Source organism: Sus scrofa, chromosome 12, assembly GCF_000003025.6.
Source record: "Sus scrofa isolate TJ Tabasco breed Duroc chromosome 12, Sscrofa11.1, whole genome shotgun sequence".
NCBI classification, from domain to species: Eukaryota; Metazoa; Chordata; class Mammalia; order Artiodactyla; family Suidae; genus Sus; species Sus scrofa.
In genome coordinates this window covers 18,597,944-18,621,824 of record NC_010454.4, presented here as the reverse complement: position 1 = coordinate 18,621,824, position 23,881 = coordinate 18,597,944, and the positions used below count along the sequence as shown (strand labels likewise).

The following is a 23,881-nucleotide window of genomic DNA, read 5'->3' as shown; positions in this document are numbered from 1 at the left end:
TAGGAAGGTCCTCTCTAAACCAGAGAGGGCTTGTTGCAAGTGTCCAAGGCTTGTCTGCCCCGGGGTTCGGGCTCTTACAGAGAGGTCTCAGGACATTTGTAACCCTTGACCTTGGGGGGCCAGGACCCAGGCCACCTGGCTGCAGCTCCCTGGGGCTTTCCCTTTACCTCTGAAAGGCTCTCCGGGCTCTCCCATCCACTGCTTCTCAGCCGTTACTGCTCCTGGCTTTATGAGGGCCCTGACTTCCAGGCGTCCTGGCAGCCCCTGTGGACACATCTGTGTGTGCGCAGGGGCGCTCCACAGCTCCCCTCACTGCTCCCTCTTCCGTCAGGTGCCTCTGAGCAGAGGGAAGGAGCTCCTGCAAAAGGCCATCCGAAACCAGGTGAGCTGAGGGAGACGGGCTGGAGGTTCAGGGAGGGAGTCAGCCTGGCCTCCCGAGCTTCTTCAGAAGTTCTCACACAGAAGGCACGTGCTCTAAGACCTGGAGCGTTGTCATGACTCCTCCTTACACACAAGGAGGCGGGGCTCAGAGAAGTTAAGTAATCTGTCCAGCATGGAGGTGATTTGACCCCATCATCTCTCCAACTCCTGAGCCTCCCAAGGGAACCTTGGAGCAAAGCTGTGGGGTGTGTCAGACTTTGTACGTCTTTCACAGATAGCTGTTTTTTTTGCGGGGCGCAGGGGGGTGAGAGCATACCCACGGCATATGGAAGTTCTCAGGCTAGGGGTCGAATCGGAACTACAGCTGCTGGCCGACACCACAGCCACGCCGATGGGAACTCCTCACAAGTAGCTCTTCATCCCCTTTGTGAGAATCCAAGGCATTACAGTTACGTGACAGGAGGACGAGTTGAGATGATCTGGCGGGAGGAGTCGTTAAAGTGACATCAAGTAAAAAATAAATTAATTTTTTTAAAAAGTGACATCAAGTGGGTGCCTTGGCTGTGCCGAGGGAGGGCGGTGTTGCCAGCGGGAGAGGTCAGCAGGTGTTTACTGTGTCCTGCCTGTGGGCTGAGAGCTTGCCTCACAGGGCCTCTCCCGACACCCGCTCTCGTCCAAGTACAGGCCTCTTCTCGCTCACCAGCTAGAGGTCCGCAGTCCGTCCCCGCCCGATGTGGCCAGCCCTTGCGGAGGACAGGGTCTTCCCCAGGGGGTTGGGTTGACTCTCCAGACCCTCTGCTCTCTCCCCTGTCTGCCTCCCTGCAACTACCCCCCTCGTGGATGACCCCGAGCTCCCAGAAGCGGGGCCAGCCTGCCCCATCGTGGTCAGACCTTGGGGAGTCACATGCTCCTGCCTGACTTTGCTTGTCTTTCCAGGGGAGCAGCAGCAGCCTCCTGAGCAACGCCCGCTCCTGGGGAGTGCGGATTCTACACGTGGACGGTACCCTTCCTGCCGGGGGGCTTCTGCGGAGGGGACTGTTGGTGACAGACTGGGAGCCTCAGCTGTGAGAGGGATCATAGCTGTGTTCTAGCTGGAGCCAGATGTGCTCAGTTAGTGTGATGCTCCCAGGCAGGCGGTATAGAGACCAGCAGTGGCAATAGAGCACGGGTACTGGCAGGTGCTGCTTTGTTTAACCCACACGGCAGTTCCCCTGGCTGGTGTGATGATCCTGTTTTACAAATAAGAAAATAATCCTAAGAGTTCCCACTGTGGCATGTGGGTTAAGAATCTGACTGCAGTGGCTCAGGTCACTATGGAGATGCGAGTTTGATCCCCGGCCCAGCCCCCGCAGTGACTTAAAGGCTCTGGCATTGGCTGCAGTGTAGGTTGCAGCTGCTGCTTGGATTCAGTCCCTGGCCTGGGAACTTCCATATGCTGTGGGTGTGGCCGTCTAAAAGGGGGAAAAAAAAGAAAGAAAGAAGAAAAAAGAAAATAATCCTATGTCCATGACCCCTTGTCAGGTATTTACTCTCCTCTAGGAATCACTTCATTTAATCCTCACTGCAGTCTTCTGCCCATTGTACAGATAAGGAAATTGAGCTCAGAGACCGGATTGAGTACATTATCCATAGTGAGTAGTGTGGCTACATTCCCACCCAGTTTGGCTGGATTGAACTTTTTTTTTTTTTTTTTTTTTTTTTGGTCTTTTTCTACGGTCTCATCTGCGGGATATGGAGGTTCCCAGGCTAGGGGTCAAATCGGAGCTGTAGCCACTGGCCTACACCAGAGCCACAGCAACATGGGCTCTGAGCCACATCTGTGACCTACGCCACAGCTCAGGGCAACGCCAGATCTTCAACCCACTGGGTGAGGCCACGGATCAAACCCGAAACCTCATGGTTCCCAGTCATATTCGTTAACCACTGCACCACAACAGGAACTCCTGAATTTTCTGTTGTCTTTCCTCTGGGGTTGCCTCACACTCTAACCACCTGTTTGCCAGTTGTAGTAAATTTACTTCGAGTAGCTGTCCTGAACCTGGCTGGCACAGGTCGGTTCTCACATCCAGCTCCATTCTGAGTCTGGGGTTTTCTCTGGTCCACTGAAGGCTCCAGGTTCCAGCCCGAGGTGTGTGGGAGGATAGGGAATGTGCTGGGGAAGGTCCCGCTGTAGGATGTCTCGGGTTCCGTGGTCCCTGGAAACCCAGCCATTTCTGACTCGACCGAATTTCCTGCCTTCCAGTGCATTAGAGACGTTCCAGTACATGTAGCCCCTCCTGGGTCTCCCACCTAAGTGTTCATCTGAGAAACTCCTGAGGCTTGGTCTCCAGTCGCACCTTACAGCCCTTCAGGGCACCTCTCATTGTATTCGGTGCTTCAGAGGAGCCGGGCCACCAGCGTAGGCCAGGGATAGAGGACCCAGCCTGTTATGATCAGCAGGTGCAGAGATGACATGTAGCCAGAAGGTGGCAGGCAAGGCTGGTGTGTTCTGTGGGCCAGACTGGGTGAGATGTTTAGTCCCCCGGCCCCAGGAAGGGGCTGTGCTGGGGAAACGAGGAGAGGAAGCCTTTGGCCCCAGCCTTCGGTTTCCTCCACAGAAATGATGGTGCACGTGCAGCAGCTGTCTCTTGAAGCGCTACGTGTGAGGAAGCACGGGCCACAGAAGCCAGAGGTAGGTCATCCCGCCGAGCCGCCAGGAGAAGGTCAAGTCTGACAGCTTTGGTAAATGTAAATCCGTGACCCACCCAGGCCGCCTTCTCCCGGTTGTTCTGGAGAAGGTGAGAGGCGCTTGGCCTCCCGGTCAGCTCACCCGTGCCGTCCACAGCCCTGCGCCCCCATCCTCTCTCCTCCTCGCCCTGTGCCACACTGAGGCGTCACTGCAGCCTGAGCCATGGGCCCCTGCAGCTCAGCTCAGGATAAAGGGCTTTGAAAGAGCTACCGTCTTCCTTATTCGTGGTGTTTTGGTGGGTTTTGTTTTGGTTTGGTTTCGGTTTTGGGTTTTTTTTGCTTTTTAGGGCCACATTCACGGCATATGGAACGTGCCACCCCTAGGCTAGGGGTCCACTAGGAGCTGCAGCTGCCAGCCTACACCGCAGCCACAGCAATGCAGGATCCGAGCCGCATCTGCGACCTACACCACAGCTCATGTCAACACCGGATCCTTAAGCCACTGAGTGATACCAGGGATGGAACCCACATGCTCTGGGTCTGCTTCCACTGCGCCAGACCAGAACCTCCATATTCCAAATTCTTGATTGGTTTTTCCTTCCTTTGCTGGGATGAGAACTGCGTGCAACACCTCAAGAGAGCCCAGGCTGGTTTAAAGCCCCCAGGTCTTCACCCGCCTGAATCTGAGGAAGAATGAAGCCGTACAGGTCCACCCCCGGCCTGGCCCCCAGGAGCAGAGCAACATGCAGACCAGATGGAGCCCTCGACCCCAGCACCCCTGCCCCACCTCTGGTCTGGGCGTCTTTGGGGTTTTGCTGCCGCTGCTAAGTAGACCTGCCTTGGTCACGGCTGAGAAAAGTATAGCAGATGTCTTTTTCCCTCCATCTTCTGTTCCCCAGCCACCCAGCTCCCTCGTGGAGGTTAGTGGTGTGAGCAGTTTCTCCAGTAGCCTTCTGGTTCGCCAAGCAGATGTGTCCATTCCCCCGTTTTACACACATATGTGATATTTCTACTTTGCCTTGTTCGCTTCATAATCTCTTTTGTAGATACTTGGGAGTCTTTTGGAGCAAGTTCTGGGTGCAATCTGCTGATAGGCAAGGGCATGTGGAAGGCTTCTTTGGGCTGTGTTGGCTCTGGCAGTACGGCCCGAGGAACAAATCTGGAACCTCCTTAGGCCCAGAGGCACAGACAGTCATGGATCCACCGGGTCTCTCATCCTGTCTGCACTCTCCCAACTCTTTAACTGATTTTTAAAAATTTGTTCCACTTGCTTTTTTTTTCTTTTTAGGGCTGCACTTGTGACATATGCAAGTTCCCAGGCCAGAAGTCAAAAAATTGTAGCTGCAGCTGCCAGCCTACGCCACAGCCACAGCCACGCCAGATCCTTTAACCTGCTGAACAAGGACAGGGATCAAACCTGCATCCTCATGGATGCTAGTCGGGTTCTTAACCCACTGAGCCACAACGGGAACTCCACCACTTGCTTTTTAACACTAACTTGGCCATGTTAGCAAGTCTCTTACCTGCTCAAATTTCCTCTGTGCCACATCCAATGAGTTCAGTGCGAACTCTACACGTCACAGCATCACAGGGCTCCAGCTCCCGCCCAGCCTGGCGGGGTGGGGTACACGCCCCAGCCCTTGTTCTTTGCTCTATCCTGCACTCCCTGCAGAGTCAGCTCCCTTTGAGATTTCACGCACAAAGCTCTCAGGGAGGCGGAGGGAGCCGTGGTGTCGGGTCTGCTCCAGCTCAGGGTCCAGCCGACGGTGGGAAGCAAAGTGGGGCAGGCTGGCAGCCCCTCAGCTCGCCAGGCCAAGTTCCTCAACCCCCCCCCCGGCTCCCTCACATCCTTAACCTATTTTCCCTTTCCATTTAGGGAACGTGTCCAGCAGAGTCAAGAACACGGAAAGGTCAGTATGATAGCTTTTCCTCATCTAATTGCCATCCCACCCTCCCTAAACGCTTCCCCACGACTCCCTCTGTGGCAGCATCTGCTCACTTTTCTGCAGCAGGAAGCAAGTCCAGGTTGTGTGGCCCCGTCAGGTTTCCAGGGCCTGGGCCTCGGAGAGCGGTGGGAGAGGGACCTCCATGAGCCAGTCCAGGGCTGCTGGGCGGGGCCTTCTCCTAGAACCAGGACCTCTTGCGCTCGCTCTGGCTCCGGCATCCTCTGGCTGTTTCTGGGCATCGATCAAAGTTCAGCATCCTTTTCCTTCTGTTTCAGGAGCAGTTTGGGGTGGGCAGTTTGACAGCTGCCTCCCACTTTCAGAAATGCCAAACTCCCTGAAATTGACAAACAGGCAGATTGGCAGCCCGGCTCCCGGCTCCTCTTGGACAGCAGGAGAGCGGCTCCCCCTGGGTGTTTCTCCCAAAGAGGCTCTTTAGGTGGCATTTATCCGTGCACAAGCAGGAGCTAAGAAAAGTCACTTGGCACCTCTCATGTTTGAAATTCAAGGAAATCTGTGGGGGAATTGATTTTAATCACTGTCTCAGTTAATTAGAAAGACAAGACGTCGCCCCGAAAAAGTAATTAATGGGAGCTGCTGCCACTGCACAAGGAAAAAGGCTGCTTCTGCTTGAGTGCCGGCAGCCTTGAGTGGGTCTGGGAGCTGAGAGGCACCACCCTTTGGGAATTTGGTGGCTTCGAGTCCTGCCCTGGCTTCCAGTGCCCCTGCGGAACCTTTGACAGGACTTCCGGTCATCGTGGGAATGCCTCAGAGCGTCTGTAAACCCTGCAGATAGCCAGTTAGTAGAGGATGAAGAGGATGAATCTCCTGATGAATCGCCTCCAAACTTGTCTTCCCAGCACTCCTTTGCCCTATTTTTTCAGGAACCAGATTTCATTTTTGATATGTATATTTTTTTACTGTCCTTCTGCTAAGACTCTAGCTCTCTTCCTCACTGCTCCTCCCCCCAAAACCCAGCGCATGGAGAATCCTGTCTAGAAACTGTTCTCAGCCTCCTCCCCAGGGCAGGAAGCCAGCAGGGGCTGGGTATCTCTCACCCAGCAGGTGTTTAACGGTCCATTGACAGCACCCCCACCCCAAGAATGGCTCCCTTCCCCCCAGGGTTGAGTCTGGGGGGTTGGGGAGTGCTTCACCTCTGCAGATGGAAAGGCGCCCCTTGGGACAGCGAGTGTTCCAGCTCCAGAAGGCTCTGAGGCTTCGGTGGAGCCTCTCCAAGCATTTCCTGTGCCCCGGAGCAGACAGGTGGCTAATAGGCTCGCTCTTCCTTCCAGTGGCCAGGCTGAAGGCGCCCTTCCTCAAAGTGGAAGATGAGAGCAGGTGAGTGTCACCAGACCTGGCTGGGGGAGAAGCTCAGGGGCCCCAGGCTGACATGGGGACACAGAACGCCTCAGCCCTGCACCTTTGTCTTCCTCACGAGCTACTTTGTCCTGTGTCACAGGGAAGTCTCCCAGATCAGGAGGAGCCGTGCCCAGTGGGTACTCCTCTGGCCATGAGTGACCCTCTGTGTGAATTCCCTCCTTTTAATGCTCTGCTCTTGTGAGCTCGTGAGGTCCCATCCAGGTTCGGTTTTGCCCCTCATTTCCCCCCAGGTGTCCGCTGACACTCGATACCAAATTGCCCCCGGCGCTGGTGCGGGGCTAGTACAGCCTTGGCCGAAGTGAGGATGTTTGGGGTGATGCTGGGGTTCCCTCAGACCACCTTGCACTTGATGAAGCCGTTCTGTTTTGTGGTGTAAAACTCAGACCCCGTACATGTTATCTCAAGACAGCCCTGGATAAACTAGCATAAGGAGGGCATCCTCTTCCTGGTGGGGAAACTGAGGTCAGAACAGCTGAGAGACTGGGACACAGCCACTTGCTCATGCATCTTAGCCCAAGGCGGGAATCCACATCCAGCCTGGCACCCTGTGCTCCTCTGTCCATCCCCCATGAGGGTCAGATGATAACCTGATGAGCTGGTAGCCACCTGAGTTATCATCGACTAGGTATTAGATCAAGGAGTTCCCGCAGTGGCTCAGTGGATTAGGAATCAAACTTCAGTGGCTTGGGTCACTGCAGGGGCCCAGGTTCCATCCCTGGTCCAAGAACTTACATATGCCATGTGGCCATTTTAAAAAAAGTACTAGATCAAAAGTCTGTGAGAATCTAGAATGAACTCAAAAAGTTTTGGAGTTCCCATTATGGCACAGCGGAAACGAACTCGACTAGTATCCATGAGGATGTGGGTTCCATCCCTGGCCTCGCTCAGTGGATTGGGGATCCAGCATTGTTGTGAACTGTGGTGTAGGTCACAGACAAGGCTCGGATCCCAATCCCAAGTTGCTGTGGCTGTGGTGTAGGCCGGCAGCTGTAGCTCCGATTCAGCCATTCAGCCACTAGTCTGGGAACTTCCATATGCTACAGGTGCAGCCAAAAAAAATAAATTTTTTTTTTTTTTAAGTTTTTTAGAAGAAAAAAAGCCCATGTATACCCAGCAGAGACTCCTGAGACCAGAATTCTGTGTACCTCAGCCTCAGGCAGGCCAGCTGAAGACCCAGCCCTGGGAGCCTGGCATGCATGCCCATCCTCCAGATGGCACCTGCACACAGTACACAGTTGGCTCTGGTGGCCCAAAAACAAGTAGAAAGAACACAGGAATGGAACGAGGCCCTCTCTTCTCCCGTTCCAGTGGGATGGGTTTTGTGTCCTTCACACTCAGCCCCTTCACAACCAGCTAAATACCGGTAGTCAGAGCTCAGTGGCTGAGACACCGCCAGGGCCTCGGTGTCTCTGCACACAGCAGGCTCAGGCCATGTCACTGTGACCAGAGCCGGGTACACGTGTTTGGTGTTTGTGTGCCCCTGGCGTCGTAAGCAAAATCCAAGCAGAGGAGTTCCCACTGTGGTGTAATGGGATGGTTGGCAGCTCTGGAATGCTGGGATGCAGGTTTGATCCCCCTGCCTGGCACAGGGGATTAAGAATCCAGCATTGCTCAGATCTGATTTGATCCCTGGCCTGGGAACTCCATTTGTTGTAAGGAGGCCAAAACAGAAGAAAAAAAGATCTAAGTGGAGCTGAACCTCCTTGTAGTCCTTTTTTTTTTTTTTTTTTTCTTTTTATGGCTACACCTGCATATGGTAGTTTCCAGGCTAGGGGGAATTGGAGCTGTGGCTGCCAGCTTACACCACAGCCATAGCAACACCAGATCCTGAGTCGCATCTGCAACCTGAACTGTACCTTTCAGAAATGCCAGATCCTTAACCCACTGAGCAAGGCTAGGGATTGAACCTACATCCTTAGGGACATTTTTTGGTTTTTTTGTTTGCTTTTTTAGGGCCACACCTTTGGCATATGGAAGTTCCTAGGCCAGAGTCGATTCAGACCTGCAGCTGCCAGCCACAGCCACAGCCTCGTGGGAGCCAAGCCTTATCTGCAACCTGCACCACAGCTCATGGCAACGCCAGATCCTTAACCCACTGAGCAAGACCAGGGATTAAACCTGCATCGTCATGGATGCTAGTCGACTTCATTACCACTGAGCCACAACAGGAACTCCTTCCTTTTTTATTTTTTATTTTATTAGGGTATAGTTGATTTGCCGTGTTGTGTCAGTTTCTGCTGTACTATATCAGGTTCTTAACCCGCTGAGCCACAGCGGGAACTCTGTGATCCTTTTTAACATGCTGTCCTAAAGTAGGTGCTCTTCAAAGCCCAATTAGCCTCACCAACCTCAACTTTCCAGCCTCCAAAGCAGGAACAAAACAACATGGAGGAGGACAAAAAGAGGGGGTACCAGGGCTGTGAAGGCTGCTGCCTCCTCCTCCAGGGTCCAAGAAGCCTCATTTGTTAATTCACTCGTGAGGCCCCAGGGCTCTCCCTGTGCCACCCGGGAACCCAGGGCCTGCATTCTCTCCTGGAGCACTGGCCATTGCAGCCAAATACAGAGCACCCAACAGTTACGTCAGCAGGGTCTGCTAGGCATCCACAGATTGCCAGACCTGGCTCCAGGAGTCCCCGGAGTATGAGCAACTGGAGGCAAACCACCCACCAAAACCACTCAGTATAGGTCTGACCATCCAGAACCTTCCCTGGGCCTCTCTTCCCTTTCAGAACACCACCCCTCAGACAGCACGAAGACCAGCCCAGAGCAGAAATGTTCCTGTCCGTGGAACAGGAAAATCACTGTTCTGGTTTAAACATGCTTGCGTTTAGAGTCTGCCAGGCTCAAGTGCTCAGAGGTCGTTTGAAGGCCAAGAAACAAAAATGGAAAGGTGGGAGGAACTGGATCAGGATGGGGGAGATGTGGCTTCCTGGCTGGACTTGGGCACTTCCATGTCATGAGCCCTTGGGCAAGTCACAGAACCTCTTGGGCTTCGTTTTTGTCTTCTGTAAAATAGGGTAGCGCCACGGTTCCGCTCAGCTCAGGGTGGTGACGGGATTCGGGGGAGATGGTGAGCGGGAACAGGCTTAGAAAGTAGGGAGGGTATTAAAGCGTTAATTTAACCTAATAAGGCAGATGAGAGATTGTTCCAGAATTTAAAAGATGGGCAGGTAGAGTTCCCGTTGTGGCTCAGTAGTAACAAACCAGACTAGTAACCATGAGGACACAGGTTTGATCCCTGTGGGTTAAGGATCTGGCATTGCCATGAGCTGTTGCAGACACGGCTTGGATCTGACTGGATCTGACGTTGCTGTGGCTGTGGTGTAGGCTGGTGGCTACAGCTCCGATTTGACCCCAGCCTGGGAGCTTCCATATGCCACAGGGGGTACAGCGCTAAAAAGACAAAAAAAAAAAAGATGAGCAGGTAAGGAGTTCCCTGGTGGCCTAACTGTTAAGAATCCAGCATTGTCACTGCTGTGGTTCAGGTCACTGCTATGGTCTGGGTTCAGTCCTTGGTCCGGGAACTTCTGCGTGCCATGGGCACCACCGAAAAAAATAAGTAAAAGATGGGCAGAGAGGAATTCCCGCTGTGGCACAAAGGGATGGGCAGCATCTTGGGAGTGCTAGGATGCAGGTTCGATCCCTGGCCCAGCACAGTGGGTCGAGGATCCGGCATTGTTGCAGCAGCAGTTTAGGTCTCAACTTCAACTCACATCTGATCCCTAGGCCATGAACGCCATATGCTTCGGGGTAGCCAAAAAGGAAAAGAAAACAAAACAAAAAAATGGGCAGGTGAGAGTCTGCTTTATCAGGACTGGAGTTCCAGGGAGTCGGGCCAGCCCCCCTTGCTCATCCTTTCCCTTCCCCACTGTAGTCAAAGTGGAAGTTTTCTGTGTTTCAGGAATTTTCGTCCTTTCTACCATCAGTTTAAATCCTTTCCTGAAATTTCTTTTCTGGGACCCAAAGATGCAAGTCCCTTTGAGGCCCCGACAACTCCAGGCAGCTCGCACCGTGCCAGGTAGGTCTTTCTGGTTCCTGAGTACCAAGGGCTGGGTAGAGGCCAAAGTCCTCCCCATCAGGGCCTGCTGGTCAGATTTGGGAATGGCCATGTGTTAGCTCCTTAGGCAAAGTCTATTCTGGGAACTTAGCCCAGAGAAGAGAGACACTAGGGGTGTTCATCCGTTTTATTTGCTGTTCTCTATCCATACCGAAGAATTTGACTTATGTCCAGAGGGCAAGAAGCTGGTTTCTGAAACTCGGATTATAGACCACCTTCTTCAGAGTTCCCTGGTTCCAAAACGCAGGTTCCAAAAAAAGAAAGAGTTCCCATCATGGCTCAGCAGCAGTGAACCCAACCAGTATACGTGAGGACTCGGGTTCAATCCCTATCCTTGCTCAGTGGGTTGAGGATCCAGCGTTGCTGTGAGCTGTGGTGTAGGCCGGCAGCTGCAGCTCCACTTCATCCCCTAGCCTGGGAACGTGCATATGCTGTGGGCGCAGCCCTAAAACAAACAAATAACAAAATGCAGGTTCCTGGGGATGTCCCTGGTGGCTCCTCAGCAGGTTAAATAAGGATCCAGTGTGTGCTGCTGTGCAGGTTCATTCCCTGGCCTGGGAACTTCTGCATGCTGCAGGCACGGCCAAAAAAGAAAAAAAGTGTTCCTGGACTTCATACCACAGTGTCTGCTGATAGAGCCCCCAAAGCTGTATATTCACAGGCTCCCCGAGTGATTTCAATGCACATCAAAGTTTGAGGCCTTTTGGGAGTTCCCATTGTGGCTCAGTGGTGATGAACCCAGCTCCTATTGAGGATGCAGGTTCAATCCCCGGCCTCACTCAGTGGGTTAAGGATCTGGCATTGCCATGAGCTGTGGTGTAGGTCACAGACATGGCTCGGATCCTGCGTCGCTGTGGCTGTGGCGTAGGCCAGCAGCTGCAGCTCCAATTTGACCCCTAGCCTGGGACCCTCCATATGCCGAGGGTGCGGCCATAAAAAGTAAAAAGGGGGGAAAAAGTTTGAGACCTTTTGGGCTAAACATAGGGGACAGAGGGTTCGGGAGACCTGCTGCACTGTGTGGCCCACAGTGGCCTAGGCTGGCCAGGACTCCTCCTCTACAGACATGGGAGAATCTGAACCTTCGCAACCAAAGCGCAGAAGGAATGCAGTTTGGGTGACAGCCTGGATGCCTCCTCAGACCCTTTCTAACTTGTCGGCTACAGGGTTAATTCACAGACCAGGAGAAAAGAAGGCAGACACTCAGCCCCAGAGTCCCCAGGGCCAAGGACCTGTGGCTTCCACCAGCAGACTGGGCTGCGGGGTCAGGAAGTAGTTCAAGCGGACAGGAAAATGGAAAGGGAACGTGGCTGGAGGTGGAGGGGGGGAAGGAGAGGAAAATGGAAAGGGAACGTGGCTGGAGGTGGAGGGGGGAAGGAGGGAGCGGGCCGAGGTGAAATCCAGGTGCCCTTCAGCCTCCCAGAAGGCCCGAGGGACAGCAGCTGCCGGCCAGCCGGCTCAGGGCTTCGGGGGTGCTGGGCCTGAGATGGCCTCAGGCTGCAGGGGAGCCCGGAGGTCATAGAGGGAAGACGGTGGGACCCTGGAGCTCTGGGCCCTGGAGCTCTGGCGTCTGCCTGAGAGGAGCAGAGACGGGGGAGGACCCAGGGTTCCGGATATTCCGGATATGTGTGTATAGAAAATCTGTGGGAGGAAATGTTTAAGTTTTTTTTTTTAAGCTTTAGAACTGTTTTTATGGTTCAAAATTCAAGAGTTATGAAGGGTTTAAAGTGAAAAGTCTGTATTCTACACCCCTCCTCCATTCTCCAGATCGGGAGTCTGTCTCCAGAGAGAATTTATGTACAGAAGTACTTCCTCTATCCTTGTCCCCGTTTCTCACAAAGAGCAGCAGGATACTCGCTGTGTTGGATCTTGCTTTTTCCACTTCATGTATCTTAGATTAATTTCCGATTAGTACCTAAAGAACAACTCCATTCCCTTAAATGGCTGCAGGCTATTCCAGTGTATGGATTTACCGTATTTTATCTAATAGGTGCATAGGTATTTTCCAGTCTTTTGCTGTTGAGCAGTGCTAAACAGTGCTGCAGTGAACAGTCTTACTCAGAGTATATTTGTGATTGTTCAAGCATATTGGCAGAATAAATTCCTAAAAGTGAAAATGCTGGGTCAAAGGGTGCCCACATTTATAATTTTGAGAAATACGGCCAAACTGCTTTTCACAGAAGTAATGCCATTCACCCAGAGCCTGTTTCCCCATCCCCATTGGCTCATACTGTGAGCTGACAGACTTATTGACTTCAGCCAGTCTGATAAACACCGTATCTCAGTGTGATTGTGATTTTCATTTTTTCTCTTTATGAATGAAATTGTGTTTTCACGTGTTTGATCACTGGGATCTTTTTTTGTGTGAACCTTCTTCAAATTCTTTGCCCGTTTTCCTTTTCAGTGACCAATCACTTCCTGGTTTATAAGGAGCCTTTTGTGTTCAGGGAGATGAGCCCTTTGCTGTGTTATTAGTTATAAATATCCTCCCCAGTTTGTGGTTTGTCTTTTAACTTTGCTTATATTTTCTACCATGCATCTATTTATTTTCAAGTGCATGTAGTTGGAGTTCTTCTGTGTCACTACGGCGGCTTGGGTCACTGCTATGGCACAGGTTTGATTCCTAGCCCAGGAAAGGCCTTAGAAAGTCCTTAAGAGAATGTTTTGGACCTGCTGGGTTTGCTCAGACAGCCAAATACCAATGCCCCACAGGCCATTAAAGATGAAGGACCGACTTTAGCTCCCCAGCCCAGCATAGTGGGTTAAGGATTGGGTGTTGGCATAGGTCGCAGCTGTGGCTCAGATTTGCTCCCTGCCCTGGGAACTTCCACAGAGGAAGCAAACAAACAAAATGAAGGACTGATGATAAATAATAAATTGGAGAGGGCGTGAAGAAAAGGGAACCCTCCTGCATTGTTAGTGGGAATGGAAATTGGTACAGCCGTTATGGAAAACAGTGTGGAGTTTCTGTAAAAAATTAAAATATAGATGCCATAGGACCTAGCAGTACCACTCCTGGGCATCTGGAAAAGAAGAAAAATTCAAAAAGATACATGCCCCCCTATGTTTATAGCAACACTGTTCACAGTAGCTAAGACATGGAAGCAACCTAAGCGTCCAACACAGATGAATGGATCAAGAAGATGGGGTATGTATACACACACATTGGAATACTGCTCAGCCATAAGAAAGAATGAAATAATGCCATTTGCAGCAATGTGGATGTACCTAGAGATTGTCATACTAAGTGAAGTAAACCCAAGACTAATACCATGTGATATCACTTACATGTGGAATTTAAACATGACACAAATGAACTTATCTACAGAGCAGAGGCTCAGAGACATAGAGAACAGGCTGTGGTTGCCAAGAGGAGGGAGGGATAGACTGGGATACTGGGAGTAGCTGATACAAACTCTTACATCGAGAGTGGATCATGAACAAGGGCCTACTGTACAGCACAGGGGACCGTGTTCAGTGTTCCACAGCAGCAGTTCCCCTCGTGGCACAGCAGAAAGGAATCCGACCGGTATCCATGAAGATGCGGGTTCAACCCCTGGCCTCACTTAGTGGGTTAAGGATCCGGCGTTGCCGTGAGCTGTGGTCTAGGTCGCAGACGCGGCTCAGATCCTGCGTTGCTGTGGCTGTGGTGTAGGCCCAGTGGCTACAGCTCCGATTCGACCCCTAGCCTGGGAACCTCCATATGCTGCAGGTGTGGCCCCAAAATGGAAAAAAAAAAAAAAAGAATATGAAAAAGAATATATAAAACTGAGTACCTTTACTGTACACCAGAAACGAACACAACATTGTAAATTGACTATTCATCAATTTAAAAAAAATGCAGGCCTGAATTGCAGGTGCGAAGTCGGGCTTGAGGAGGATGTGGGAGTGCTCATGAAGGTGCAGCTGTGCAGGTCAAGGGATCATGGGTTTGGGTGTGAGCTAGAGCTGGAACAGTCTCAGGGATGCTCACAGCCTCTCCCCTGTCCTCACCTCTGGCGAGATGTGTGAGTGGGGAAAGGACAGAGCTGAGACAGGTTCCCACGAGGAGGTCTCGACTTCCTTGCTGCCTCTCCTGCCACCCTTGGGAGAATGGTACCATGTGTAGGTGGGCCAGCATGTGCCTGCCTGGCTCTGGCCATTTTGGTCCATCCCCTCCCTGACCTGGGCTCCAAGCCCCAGGGCAACAGTTCCTCCTCTGAGGGCCCCAGCAGTGACCACTTTCCCCTACCCTGTCCCTTCCCCAGAGAAGCCAAGGACCAGGAGCCAAGCCCGCGATCGACCGCCCGCACCGTGCCCAGAAGGAAGAAAGGGTACTGCGAGTGCTGCCAAGAGGCCTTCGAGGAGCTGCACGGGGTGAGCTCCTTCTGATCCTGGGCCGTCCCGAGAGTCTGTCCCACCCAGTCTCTCCACCCTGCTTGCGTCCCACCCCAGCCCAGTCTAATGCCCTGTGCTTCCTCTCGCCCCGGGCAGCATCTTCAGAGCCCCCAGCACCAGGGCTTTGCCCTGGAAGCCCACTCATATGCTGAAGTCGATCAGATCATCGCCCAGCTCAGCCACAGCTTTGTGGACACCCCCTTCCAGACCAGCCTCCCCAGGTAAGCACCACCATGCCACCCTGCCACCACCCTCTCTAAGTGGGAAGGAACCCTCAGGTTGGAGACAGCAGGGACCACCACGCCATGGCGTTGCTTAGCTTTCTTACCCGAGAACTCTTTTGGGGCCGTGCCCATAGCATGCGGAAGTTCCTGGGCCAGGGATCGAACCCAAGCCACAGCAGTGACAATGCTGAATCCTTAACCACTAGGCCACAAGGGAACTCCCTTCCCTTTCTTTCCTGCCATCTTCCATCCTGTTTGTTTTGGGGGTGGGGGTAGAGAGAAGACCTCCATCTGTCTTCACGATGAGGCCCAACTAAAACCCTTCCTAACGCACTGCCGTCGCCACAGTTGGGGACACAGCAGGCGCAGTTCAACAGCAGCTGCTCCAGCCTGGTCACGTGCCCATCTGGCCTTCTAGAAGTGGGGAGGGGGATTCCCGGGCCCATCCCAGGTGGGAGAAGAGGGTCTTTCTGCTGCTTTAGGAGTTTACCCCCAGAAAGGGGGTAAAAGAAAACCCAGGGGGTTCAATAGAATCCCAGGGTCCTGTGAGCCCCAGCTTCCCCCTGCTGCCCGCTGAGGAGCCGTGGCTTCACCTTCCACCCCAAGTTTCCACCTCGGGAAGCCTCCCCGGGCTCAACTTGGACGGCCCGGCTCTGTGCTGCTTTCTCTAGCCACCAAAGGCCACAGCCTCCTCTATGAAGTTATTAAATGGAGCAGCCTCTAACCTGTTCCTCTGGCCAGCCCTGACCACAGGCCGCAGAGCCAAGAACAGGCCGTTCACAGGGCCCCCGAATGGGCCGCTCTCCTCAGCTCACCAAAACCCAGAAGGGTAGCACCGCACGTGCCCTGCCCCCACTGGCCTCCAGCCCCAGCCCGGGAGGGGCCCAACTTGCCACCCGCTCTGGAGCTGAATTCTGGCCCACTGGGTGTTTCTGTCCCCACAGGCAGCCAGCCTCCTTGACTTCCGATTGTGACCCTTTGTGTCTTGAGACGCCACCTCCCAGCCAGCCCTCCCACGTCAGGGCAGCGTCTCCCAGGAGGAGGAAAGAAGATTGCCAGGCCCCAGGGGCCCCAGAAGGGGCAGCGGGCAGCATGAAGGCACCAGCGGACCCTGTGGAGGCTGCCAGGATACCCAGACCAGGAGCAAGCTGCCAGGAGCCAGGGACATCAGCCGATGTCTTTGTGGGTCCCCCAGAGACGCCAGTGTCCGGGAGCCCTGCTTACCAGTGCCTCCTGCCCAACTCTGGGTTTGCCCAGTTCTCCTCTGGCCCAGACCTGGCACTTGTTGGCCACAAGCGGAAGGTTCAGTTCCCCACTGGCAATGCTGAGAAGAGGCCAGAGGTGTCCTGGCCACAGGCCTCGTTCTTTGTCCCGAGAGTGCCCAGCCCCTGTGGCCCCAGGACAACCAGTGGCCAGCTTCATCTCCCCGTTCCCGGCCATGAGCCCAGGCCTCTGGCCTCCCTCCTGCCCTTGTGCCACCCGCAGACCTGCCTCTCCCTCCACGGCCCTGTGCCCGGACAGCCCACAGACAAGCCAGCAGAGTTCTGGTCCACACAGGCCCCCTGGCCTGGGGGAGGACAGCCCCCAGGGTCTAAGGATTCTGAGCGTGCAGCCCCTGACCTTGTCTCCCAGCAGGCTGAGCAGCTCCGCAGCAGCCCCGCAGCTCCAGGCCAGCCGTCAGCACCCCCGCATTCAGCGGTGGGCACACAGTCCCCAGGAGGACCCGCAGAGAGCCAGTCCTCTTCTCCCCGCTCCACTCTGCCAGCCAGCGGGGGCACCAGCTGCTCCCGGTGGTTCTGGACCCCCCAGCCTCTCCCAGCCCCCTGCCCCACTATCTCCCAGCCCAGCACCGAAGGAAGGGTGCTCCTGTGAGTCCCCCGGACACACAGCTTGGGGACCAGACAGCTCCCGTCTCGACGGCCACCTTGAGCTACATCTCTGCTAAGGGCTGCACACCCAGCCCAGCCGACCAGACACAGAAGGAGGAGCCTCTCCCGGGGCCTGGCCCTCGAAGTCCAAGTGAGCAGCCCCGGTCATGGTCAAGCTCTGTGGGGCTGACCAAGCCAGTCCTCCCACCTGCCGGGTCTTCAGGTGGGACCAAGAGCATCTGGGCTGGGGGCTGTCCTCTCCCCTACCTCCAGCCACGGCTTGCACAGCCATGGCCGGCCACGTAGGCCAGGAGGCCAAGGCAAGATTGGCATAGGAAGGGCCCACAAAGAAGCTGGAGTGGCAGGAGCCCTGGCCTGGCTTCCTGTCCCTCTGCGGGGCCCTTGCTCTGCAGAGCCAAGAGGGTTGGTTGCTGGTATCCCCACCCCCACCCCCAGGCTCCTTTCCCACAAGCATGTGGCTCCTGCTTTCTGAGATGCCTGTGTCGTCCCCTCCCCCCGCCCCCCACGCTCGTGCACACAGATCCTCGGGAACATATGAAGCAGAGGAGGGGCTCGGCTGCGCCACTTGCCGAGCTCCCTGCCCACTGCACTGAGTCGGGGCCCAGCCCCGACCTCTCCCCTGAGCCCGGGATGTGGCCAGAGCCCCCTCTGGGGACCCCTCTCAGCTCTTCCCTGCCCACCCAGAGTTCTGTTCCGGGGTCAGCAGCTCACCTGCCAGCTTCTGCATCTCCCTTCTCCCTCCCTCCTTCCCTAAGGACCTCCCCCCATTTCTCTCATGCAAGCCATTAATCTGGAGACAGAGATGAGTTTGCGATCGATTCTTTGGCCACTTTTTTTTTATTATGTTCTGTGCTGTGGTTCGTCTCACTCTTCTCTGCTTCTGTGTTTGTCTCTTTAAATGTTGACGCCACCAGAAGCCTGGTGCTATTCTGTATCTCAGTATGGAGGAAGAAAAGGGGGCCTAGCTGCAGGCGAGGACCCGAGTTGTTAGTTTGGAAATAGAGCAACTAGGTGTACAACCCTCTTAGAGGTTATTATTGGCCTTTTTATGCCATCCTGTTAAATTTCACAATTAATCTTAGGCCAAGAGACGTGAAATAAATTTGTTAAAACAAATAGCAAAGAGATGGGGCTGAAGTACAGTGTGTCGGGCTTCGACCTGCCCTGCAGGGACCCAAGCAGGACTCAGCAGACACAGACAGAATAACTGGGTAGCAGGACGGGCGCCTCCTGCTGCCACCTTCCCCTGGCCTGAGGGCCAAGGGGGTGGGGGGCCAGGCCCGTCTGGTCTCCGGGTCGCCCACTGGCCCTGCTGCCCACTCCCAAGGAAGCACCTTTGCCCTGGGGAGTGGGGTGCTCCAGGCCCTCTCCCCTTCCCTGGGGCCCAGACAGTCACTTCCTTCTGTGCCCCGATGGGTACATCCCTTTCCTTTTGTGACCCATGGGCCTGCCTTGTCCCCCACGGCCTTTCCCGTGACACCACCACTAGTTCCCTGACCCCTTTCTCAGACCTCTGATGCCCTCACATGCTGGTCCCTGAGACCAGCCTGCCAGGTTCTGACCCCCATCACCATCTGCCCAGGACCTCGCATCTGACTCGGGTTTTCCCTCCCGTTTCAACAACTTCCCGTGACCTTGGCCATCACATCTCTGCCAGGTCGGGCCCAGAGGCTGCCTCTCTCCACAGCCAGGTCTCTGCTCTGGCCTCCAGGATATGAGCTGAGGGAGGAACCCAGGACACCTGAGACCTGGCCCAGGACAGGGAGGTGCCGCTTGACATCCATCAGGCCCCTCGGTGGCTCCTCCACATGGAGACTCTTCAGACCTTCCACTCCCTCCCTCTCGGCACATGACCTTGACTCAGCAGGCACCCTGCATCCTGCTCAAAGGAGGCAGTGTCCGGCCAGCCCTGTCCCTTCCTCCCTGGGTTCACCAGCTCTCCTTCCTTCTGCCCGAGAACTCCATCCTGAAAAACATGAGTGTGGATGCAGCAGCTTAAAGAAAGCTTCCTCCTGTCCTCTGGCTCCTTCCTGTGGTCTGCAGCCACCTCCTCCTTCCCCGTCCAAACCTCCGCTGTGGCTCTGCCTGAAGCGCTCTGCTGAATTGTCCCAAGGTCACTGGATAACCTGATCATGTCCAGAGTCAGGTTCCTTTTCGTCTTTTCCACCTTGTTGAAACTTGGCCCCCCCACCCCCACCGACCCCATGTTAGCCTGCCCCCCCCTCCCCCGCCACTGCCGGGTTCAGCACCAGCCTTAGGTGTCGGCCCTGAGCAGGCCCCAGCCCTCCAGCCCTCACCACCTCCCCAGGTGTGAGCCCAGGACCTTGTTCTCCTTGCATGGGTTCTTTCGGGGCACTGGTAGCCCTGCCCAGCCCCCTTCGGTGTTCTGGTCTTCACTCGTGCTCGTGGGAAGGCAGGTTTAGCCGTGTTCATGTTGTGACTCTGGACAAGTCCCTTAACTACTCTGGGCTCAGTTTCCTCATCGTCCCCCCCCCCCTCGCACCCATGGCAATGGGAGTTCCTGGGCCAAGGATCCAGTCCAAATCAAATTTAAGCTGCAGTGAGGCCAGGTCCTTAACCCACTATGCCACAGTGGAAACTCCTTGGTTTCTTTGTGTTTAAACGAGGGGCTTGTCTGAGATGATTTCCAGGGTCCTTCCTCTGATAATAAAACTCCAGGACTCCCTGGGAATCACTTGTCTCCCTCGAAGTGTCCTGCTGCTACCACAGAGGGCTCTACCTAAAGGCCATTCCCCGTCTGAGGCTGGCTCCCCCACCATTTGTCATTTGTCTCCCGCCCTGCTCAGCCACGCCATCCACCCGAGGACCTCCTGTCCACTCTCCCTGCTGGCCTCCTGTCCCTTGACCCACCCTGCCTCCTGGTGCTCTCCACCACCTCCTTCCCCAGCCCCACCCAGCCAGACCACCTCCACGGTCCAGCCCCCGCGTCCTTGCCCTTGGGCCCCGGCTTGGGACACCCCTTGACCACAGCCAGAATGCCCATTCCAAGGCACAGCTTCCGCCTTCTCCATGAACCCTGCAGTGTGAGCCTCCAGGCCACACAGGCCTGCATTCAAACCCAGATCCTGCTACTTTGTGACGGTTGGCAAACTCCTGAAAATTCAGTTTTCTTAATCTGAAAGAGGAAAGTCATAGTCATTGCCACCTCACTAGGAAGTCAGAATGAAATCATATGTCAGTGAGGGGCTTGGCACAGTGTAAACGACAAACCAACCTGTCACTCCTTCCACCCCCCACCAATCACACACCCGCTGGCTCTCCCTCCTAGACATTTCAGTAGAGGTGTCACTGATCTCCCACCTTGTGATGGCTCTCAGACCCGCAGCCCCGTCTCCAGTTTAAATTTGTGGACGAAGCGGCCAAGAGGCTCTGCAAGACACGCCATCCCCTGAGCCCCCCACTTTCTGACAGCCGGATCCCTAGAACTCCAGGAGGATCCCTGGCACAGGAGAGAAGGGGCCGTGCGCCGGGCGTGCGGTCGGGCCCCTGCGTTGGTGATTGTACCTGTGCTCTGGACCTCTCGGAGGCTGGGTTTCCCCCACCTCCTCGCTGAGGAGGAAACTCAGAGCTTCAGAGATGAAAGGCGGGAGCCTCTCAGACAACCAGGAGGGAGGAGCACCAGGCTGACAAGAGCAGTCCTCTCCTGGAGGAAGGGACCGGGCCTGGGAGGAAGCGAAATGGACTTTTTATTCCAATGCTGTGGGCATTTCCCAGCTCCCACCTCTCAATATCGTGTCGGGAGCAAGATGTGCTGGGGAGCAAGAACCCCAAGGCCCCCAAGCCATTGAGGAGCCTCTGGATGCTGGACAGCAGCAAGAGTAGCATGAACAGTGTGAACCCAGGTAAGTGAGCCCTCCCGTCGCCAGGCATTGCTCTGAGAACCTGAGGCCCATCCACTCATATCCCCCCAGCAGCACAGCACTCTGGAAGGACTTTTTTTTTCCTTTCTTTTTTTTTTTTTTTTTTTTAAATCTTTTTAGGGCTGCACCTGCAGCCTGTGGAGTTTCCCAGGCTAGGGGTCAGATGGGAGGTGCAGCTACTGGCCTATGCCACAGCCACAGCAACGCCAGATCTGAGCCATGTCTGCTACCTACACCACAGCTCACAGCATCACCAGATCTTTAACCCACTGAGCGAGGCCAGGGATCAAACCTGTGTCCTCATGGATGCTAGTCGGATTCGTTTCCACTGAGCCACAGGACGGGAACTCCTATGGAGGACTTTTGTTCTGTTTGGTTTTGGCTGTGCCCGCAGCATGCAGAAGTTCCCACGCCAGTGATCAAACCTGAGCCACAGCAGTGACCACACCAAATCCTTAACTGCTGAGCCACCAGGGAACTCCCTGGGGAGGACTTTTTAACCCCCCATTTCACAGACAAGGAAAGTGAAGCTTGGAGAGGTTTTGGGGGGGCTTGCTCAAGGTCACACAGCTGTTAACCAGGATTGGGACCCCAAAGATTGCCTGGAGCCCCGAGTCCTGCTCTTACCCACCTTGCCACCCTTTCTTCCCCCTTTGCCTGGCGAGGTCTCTGCTGCAGATCCTCCAAGACTAGGCATGGGGCCTGGAGGGCCTCTTGGTAGGAATCACTGCCCACCACATCACCCTGGGGTCCCAGAGTGCCAACACCCCTCTGTTGCCTGCAGCTGCTGGGACTAGGTCGTGGCTGCACATCAGCCCAGCTTGGCCCCTGTGCAGGAAAATTTGAGGGGAAAACTGGCTGCAAGGCAGAAGAACCACACTCAGAAGGAGGCCCTGCCTCCTGACAGTCGGGGGCTCCTGCTGGAGGGTTGGGGGTGGGACCCAGAGCCTAAGAGCTCCCCGTGAGGGTGGCATCAAGACAGCAGGAACAGGGGCCACCAATATCTCATTTCCAGGGTCCCCAGCTCTTCTCCTGGGGGAACAAACGATGGGCAGAAGGGACCGAAGGAGCCACCGTAGCTGTGGGGTTAGGGTGGGGAGTCCCCCAGGAAAGCCCTTGTTTGAGGAGGAGACACAGGCCCTGCCCATAGGCACCCCAATCTAAGAAGAAAACGTCCTTGCTCTTGGGGACCAGGTAGGCTGGGGCGACAATCCCTACTCCTGTGAAGTCCCAGTTTAAAAAGAGGCTGTCTACGGGCCCCCAGGAAAGGAGGGGAGGTGGGGGAGGGAGCCAAAGCAAGCGTCCCGCTTGGGAGAGGCGTGTCGCTTGCAGCAGAGCTGACACTGAGGGCAAGATGGGGCAGTGTGGCCTCAGGCTGGGGAGTGGCCAGGTGTGGTCAAGGGAGGGTCAGGAGGTCCAGCTGCACCTGCTCAGAGCTGGGAAGCCGGGGAGATAAGGGGTTGCTGGGGGTCCGTGGCCCTAAGAATGACTTCCAGTGGAGCTGGACCAGAAAGCCACCAAAGACATGTCACTCAGGGCTAGCAACATCTTCCCAAGAAGAAGCCCAAGGAACCGGGGCCACCAGAACCAGAACCAAGTGAGAGGAATGTGCCTCAGCCTGGGAGGCCCAGTCCACAGATTGGGGTCTGCGTGGTTGCGGGAGGGGATCCAGACACGCACAGGCGCAAGGCCCGGCACTGTGAACCGGAAAACCCCACCTATGCCAGGAGGCCCTGTGACATGGTGAGAGTAGGGCAGGACGGACCCACCCTGGTGCTGTCTGGGGTGCCAATTGGCGGTGGGCGGGGGGAGCCGTGGCGGAGAGCGGGCTAAATGGACCAGATGGGCCAGTCCCTTCTAGGGCCCAGATAGACGGCAGAGGTGGGGCAGGGGGGACCGGGGAGGAGGGGGAGCTGGAGTATGGGATGCCCCCTCTCACTGACCAGCTGTTTGACTTTCACAGAGCCGCTAAGTCTCAGTTTCCCCATCTGTAAAATGAGAAGCAGAGTCTCCCCCTTCTGGGAAACCGGGGTTAGAGAGAATATCACAGAGCAGGGTCCTACTTGCCGGAGCCCCTCTACCCTAGAGGAGCTTTCCCCCCATGTCTCCAGAATGAAGGAACAATTGGCTCAGACTTGCTGAGCATCTGGGTCTGTAATGGCAGGTGGTTGGACGGGGGGAGGGGGAGTCACCCTGTTCCCAGCATTGATGTCAGCTCCTCCTGGGAAATCGCCTTCTCACCTCTCCTGGGCCTAAAATAGAGCTGGAGGGTGGGGGGGGGTGCTGTCACGAGCCAGAGGCAGCTCCCTCCTTGGCAGGGGCCCTGGGTCCCCAGGGAAGCAGAGGACCCAGCAAGGGGTTCCCTGCCTCCCAGTCTGGGTGCGAGGATGCTCTGGCCTGGGGCACAAAGTCGGGGTGAGCCCTCACCACCTGCACAGACACCTTGTCACACCCTAACCGGTCTCAGGTCTCTGGCTCTTGGGATCCCTAGCAGGAGTCAGAGATCCCAGTCCCTCCGGGTAGGGACACATCTTGCCCAGGAGCTGGGCTGGGGGCACAGGTTTGGGGGGGCCAGATGGTCTGTAGGGCAACCTAGTCTGGTACAGAGAGAGGCTGGGGGCCCCAGAGGTGTGTTCTGCTCCTCAAAGGTTTGGGCTCCAAGGGAGGGGCAGAAACGGGACGCAGCTAACCTCACGGGAATTACGGGGCTAGTTTATACATTTAGGGGAAAGGATGGGAGAGCCCTGTGTGAGGGACTCAGCCCAGAGAGGGAGGCCAACCCCCTCGGGTGACAGCAACCCCTGAGGCCCTCCAGGAGGCAGGAGCATCCCTCCCTCAGGGAAGAAGGAGCCTGCTGGATGTAAAGGGGTGAGGACCGAGGGCGTGAGAGGACTCCGCAGTGCCCTGCTCCGCCGCGTGTGGGCGAGAGATCCCAGAGGCGTGGAGCCGGCCGTCAGCCACAGGAGCCCCTGGTCCTCGCTTCTGCCCCTGGTCCCTCAGGCTTCCCAGCTCCAACAGCCTTCGGTGGAGCCGGGCGCTGGGGGCCGGGGCTGGGAAGCCCCTCCTGGGTACCAAGCGGGAGGGG

The 23,881-nt window shown here is 55.4% G+C and overlaps 1 protein-coding gene across 2 annotated transcripts in view; it reads left to right on the top strand.

Annotated features, from left to right (window-relative positions):
• The window catches only part of DBF4B (DBF4 zinc finger B), a 37,999-nt gene extending 18,392 nt beyond the window's left edge, over window positions 1–19,607 (top strand). Inside the window, exons 7-15 of one of the 2 annotated variants that reach the window (XM_021066859.1) lie at window positions 332–382; window positions 1,318–1,381; window positions 2,979–3,052; window positions 4,925–4,958; window positions 6,284–6,329; window positions 10,273–10,389; window positions 14,673–14,781; window positions 14,899–15,023; window positions 15,971–19,607. In XM_021066859.1, coding sequence (XP_020922518.1) covers window positions 332–382; window positions 1,318–1,381; window positions 2,979–3,052; window positions 4,925–4,958; window positions 6,284–6,329; window positions 10,273–10,389; window positions 14,673–14,781; window positions 14,899–15,023; window positions 15,971–16,898 — 1,548 coding nt within the window. In that variant the 3' untranslated portion in view covers window positions 16,899–19,607. The remainder of the gene's footprint in view (window positions 1–331; window positions 383–1,317; window positions 1,382–2,978; window positions 3,053–4,924; window positions 4,959–6,283; window positions 6,330–10,272; window positions 10,390–14,672; window positions 14,782–14,898; window positions 15,024–15,970) is intronic. The other variant, XM_021066860.1, reaches the window with a different exon arrangement.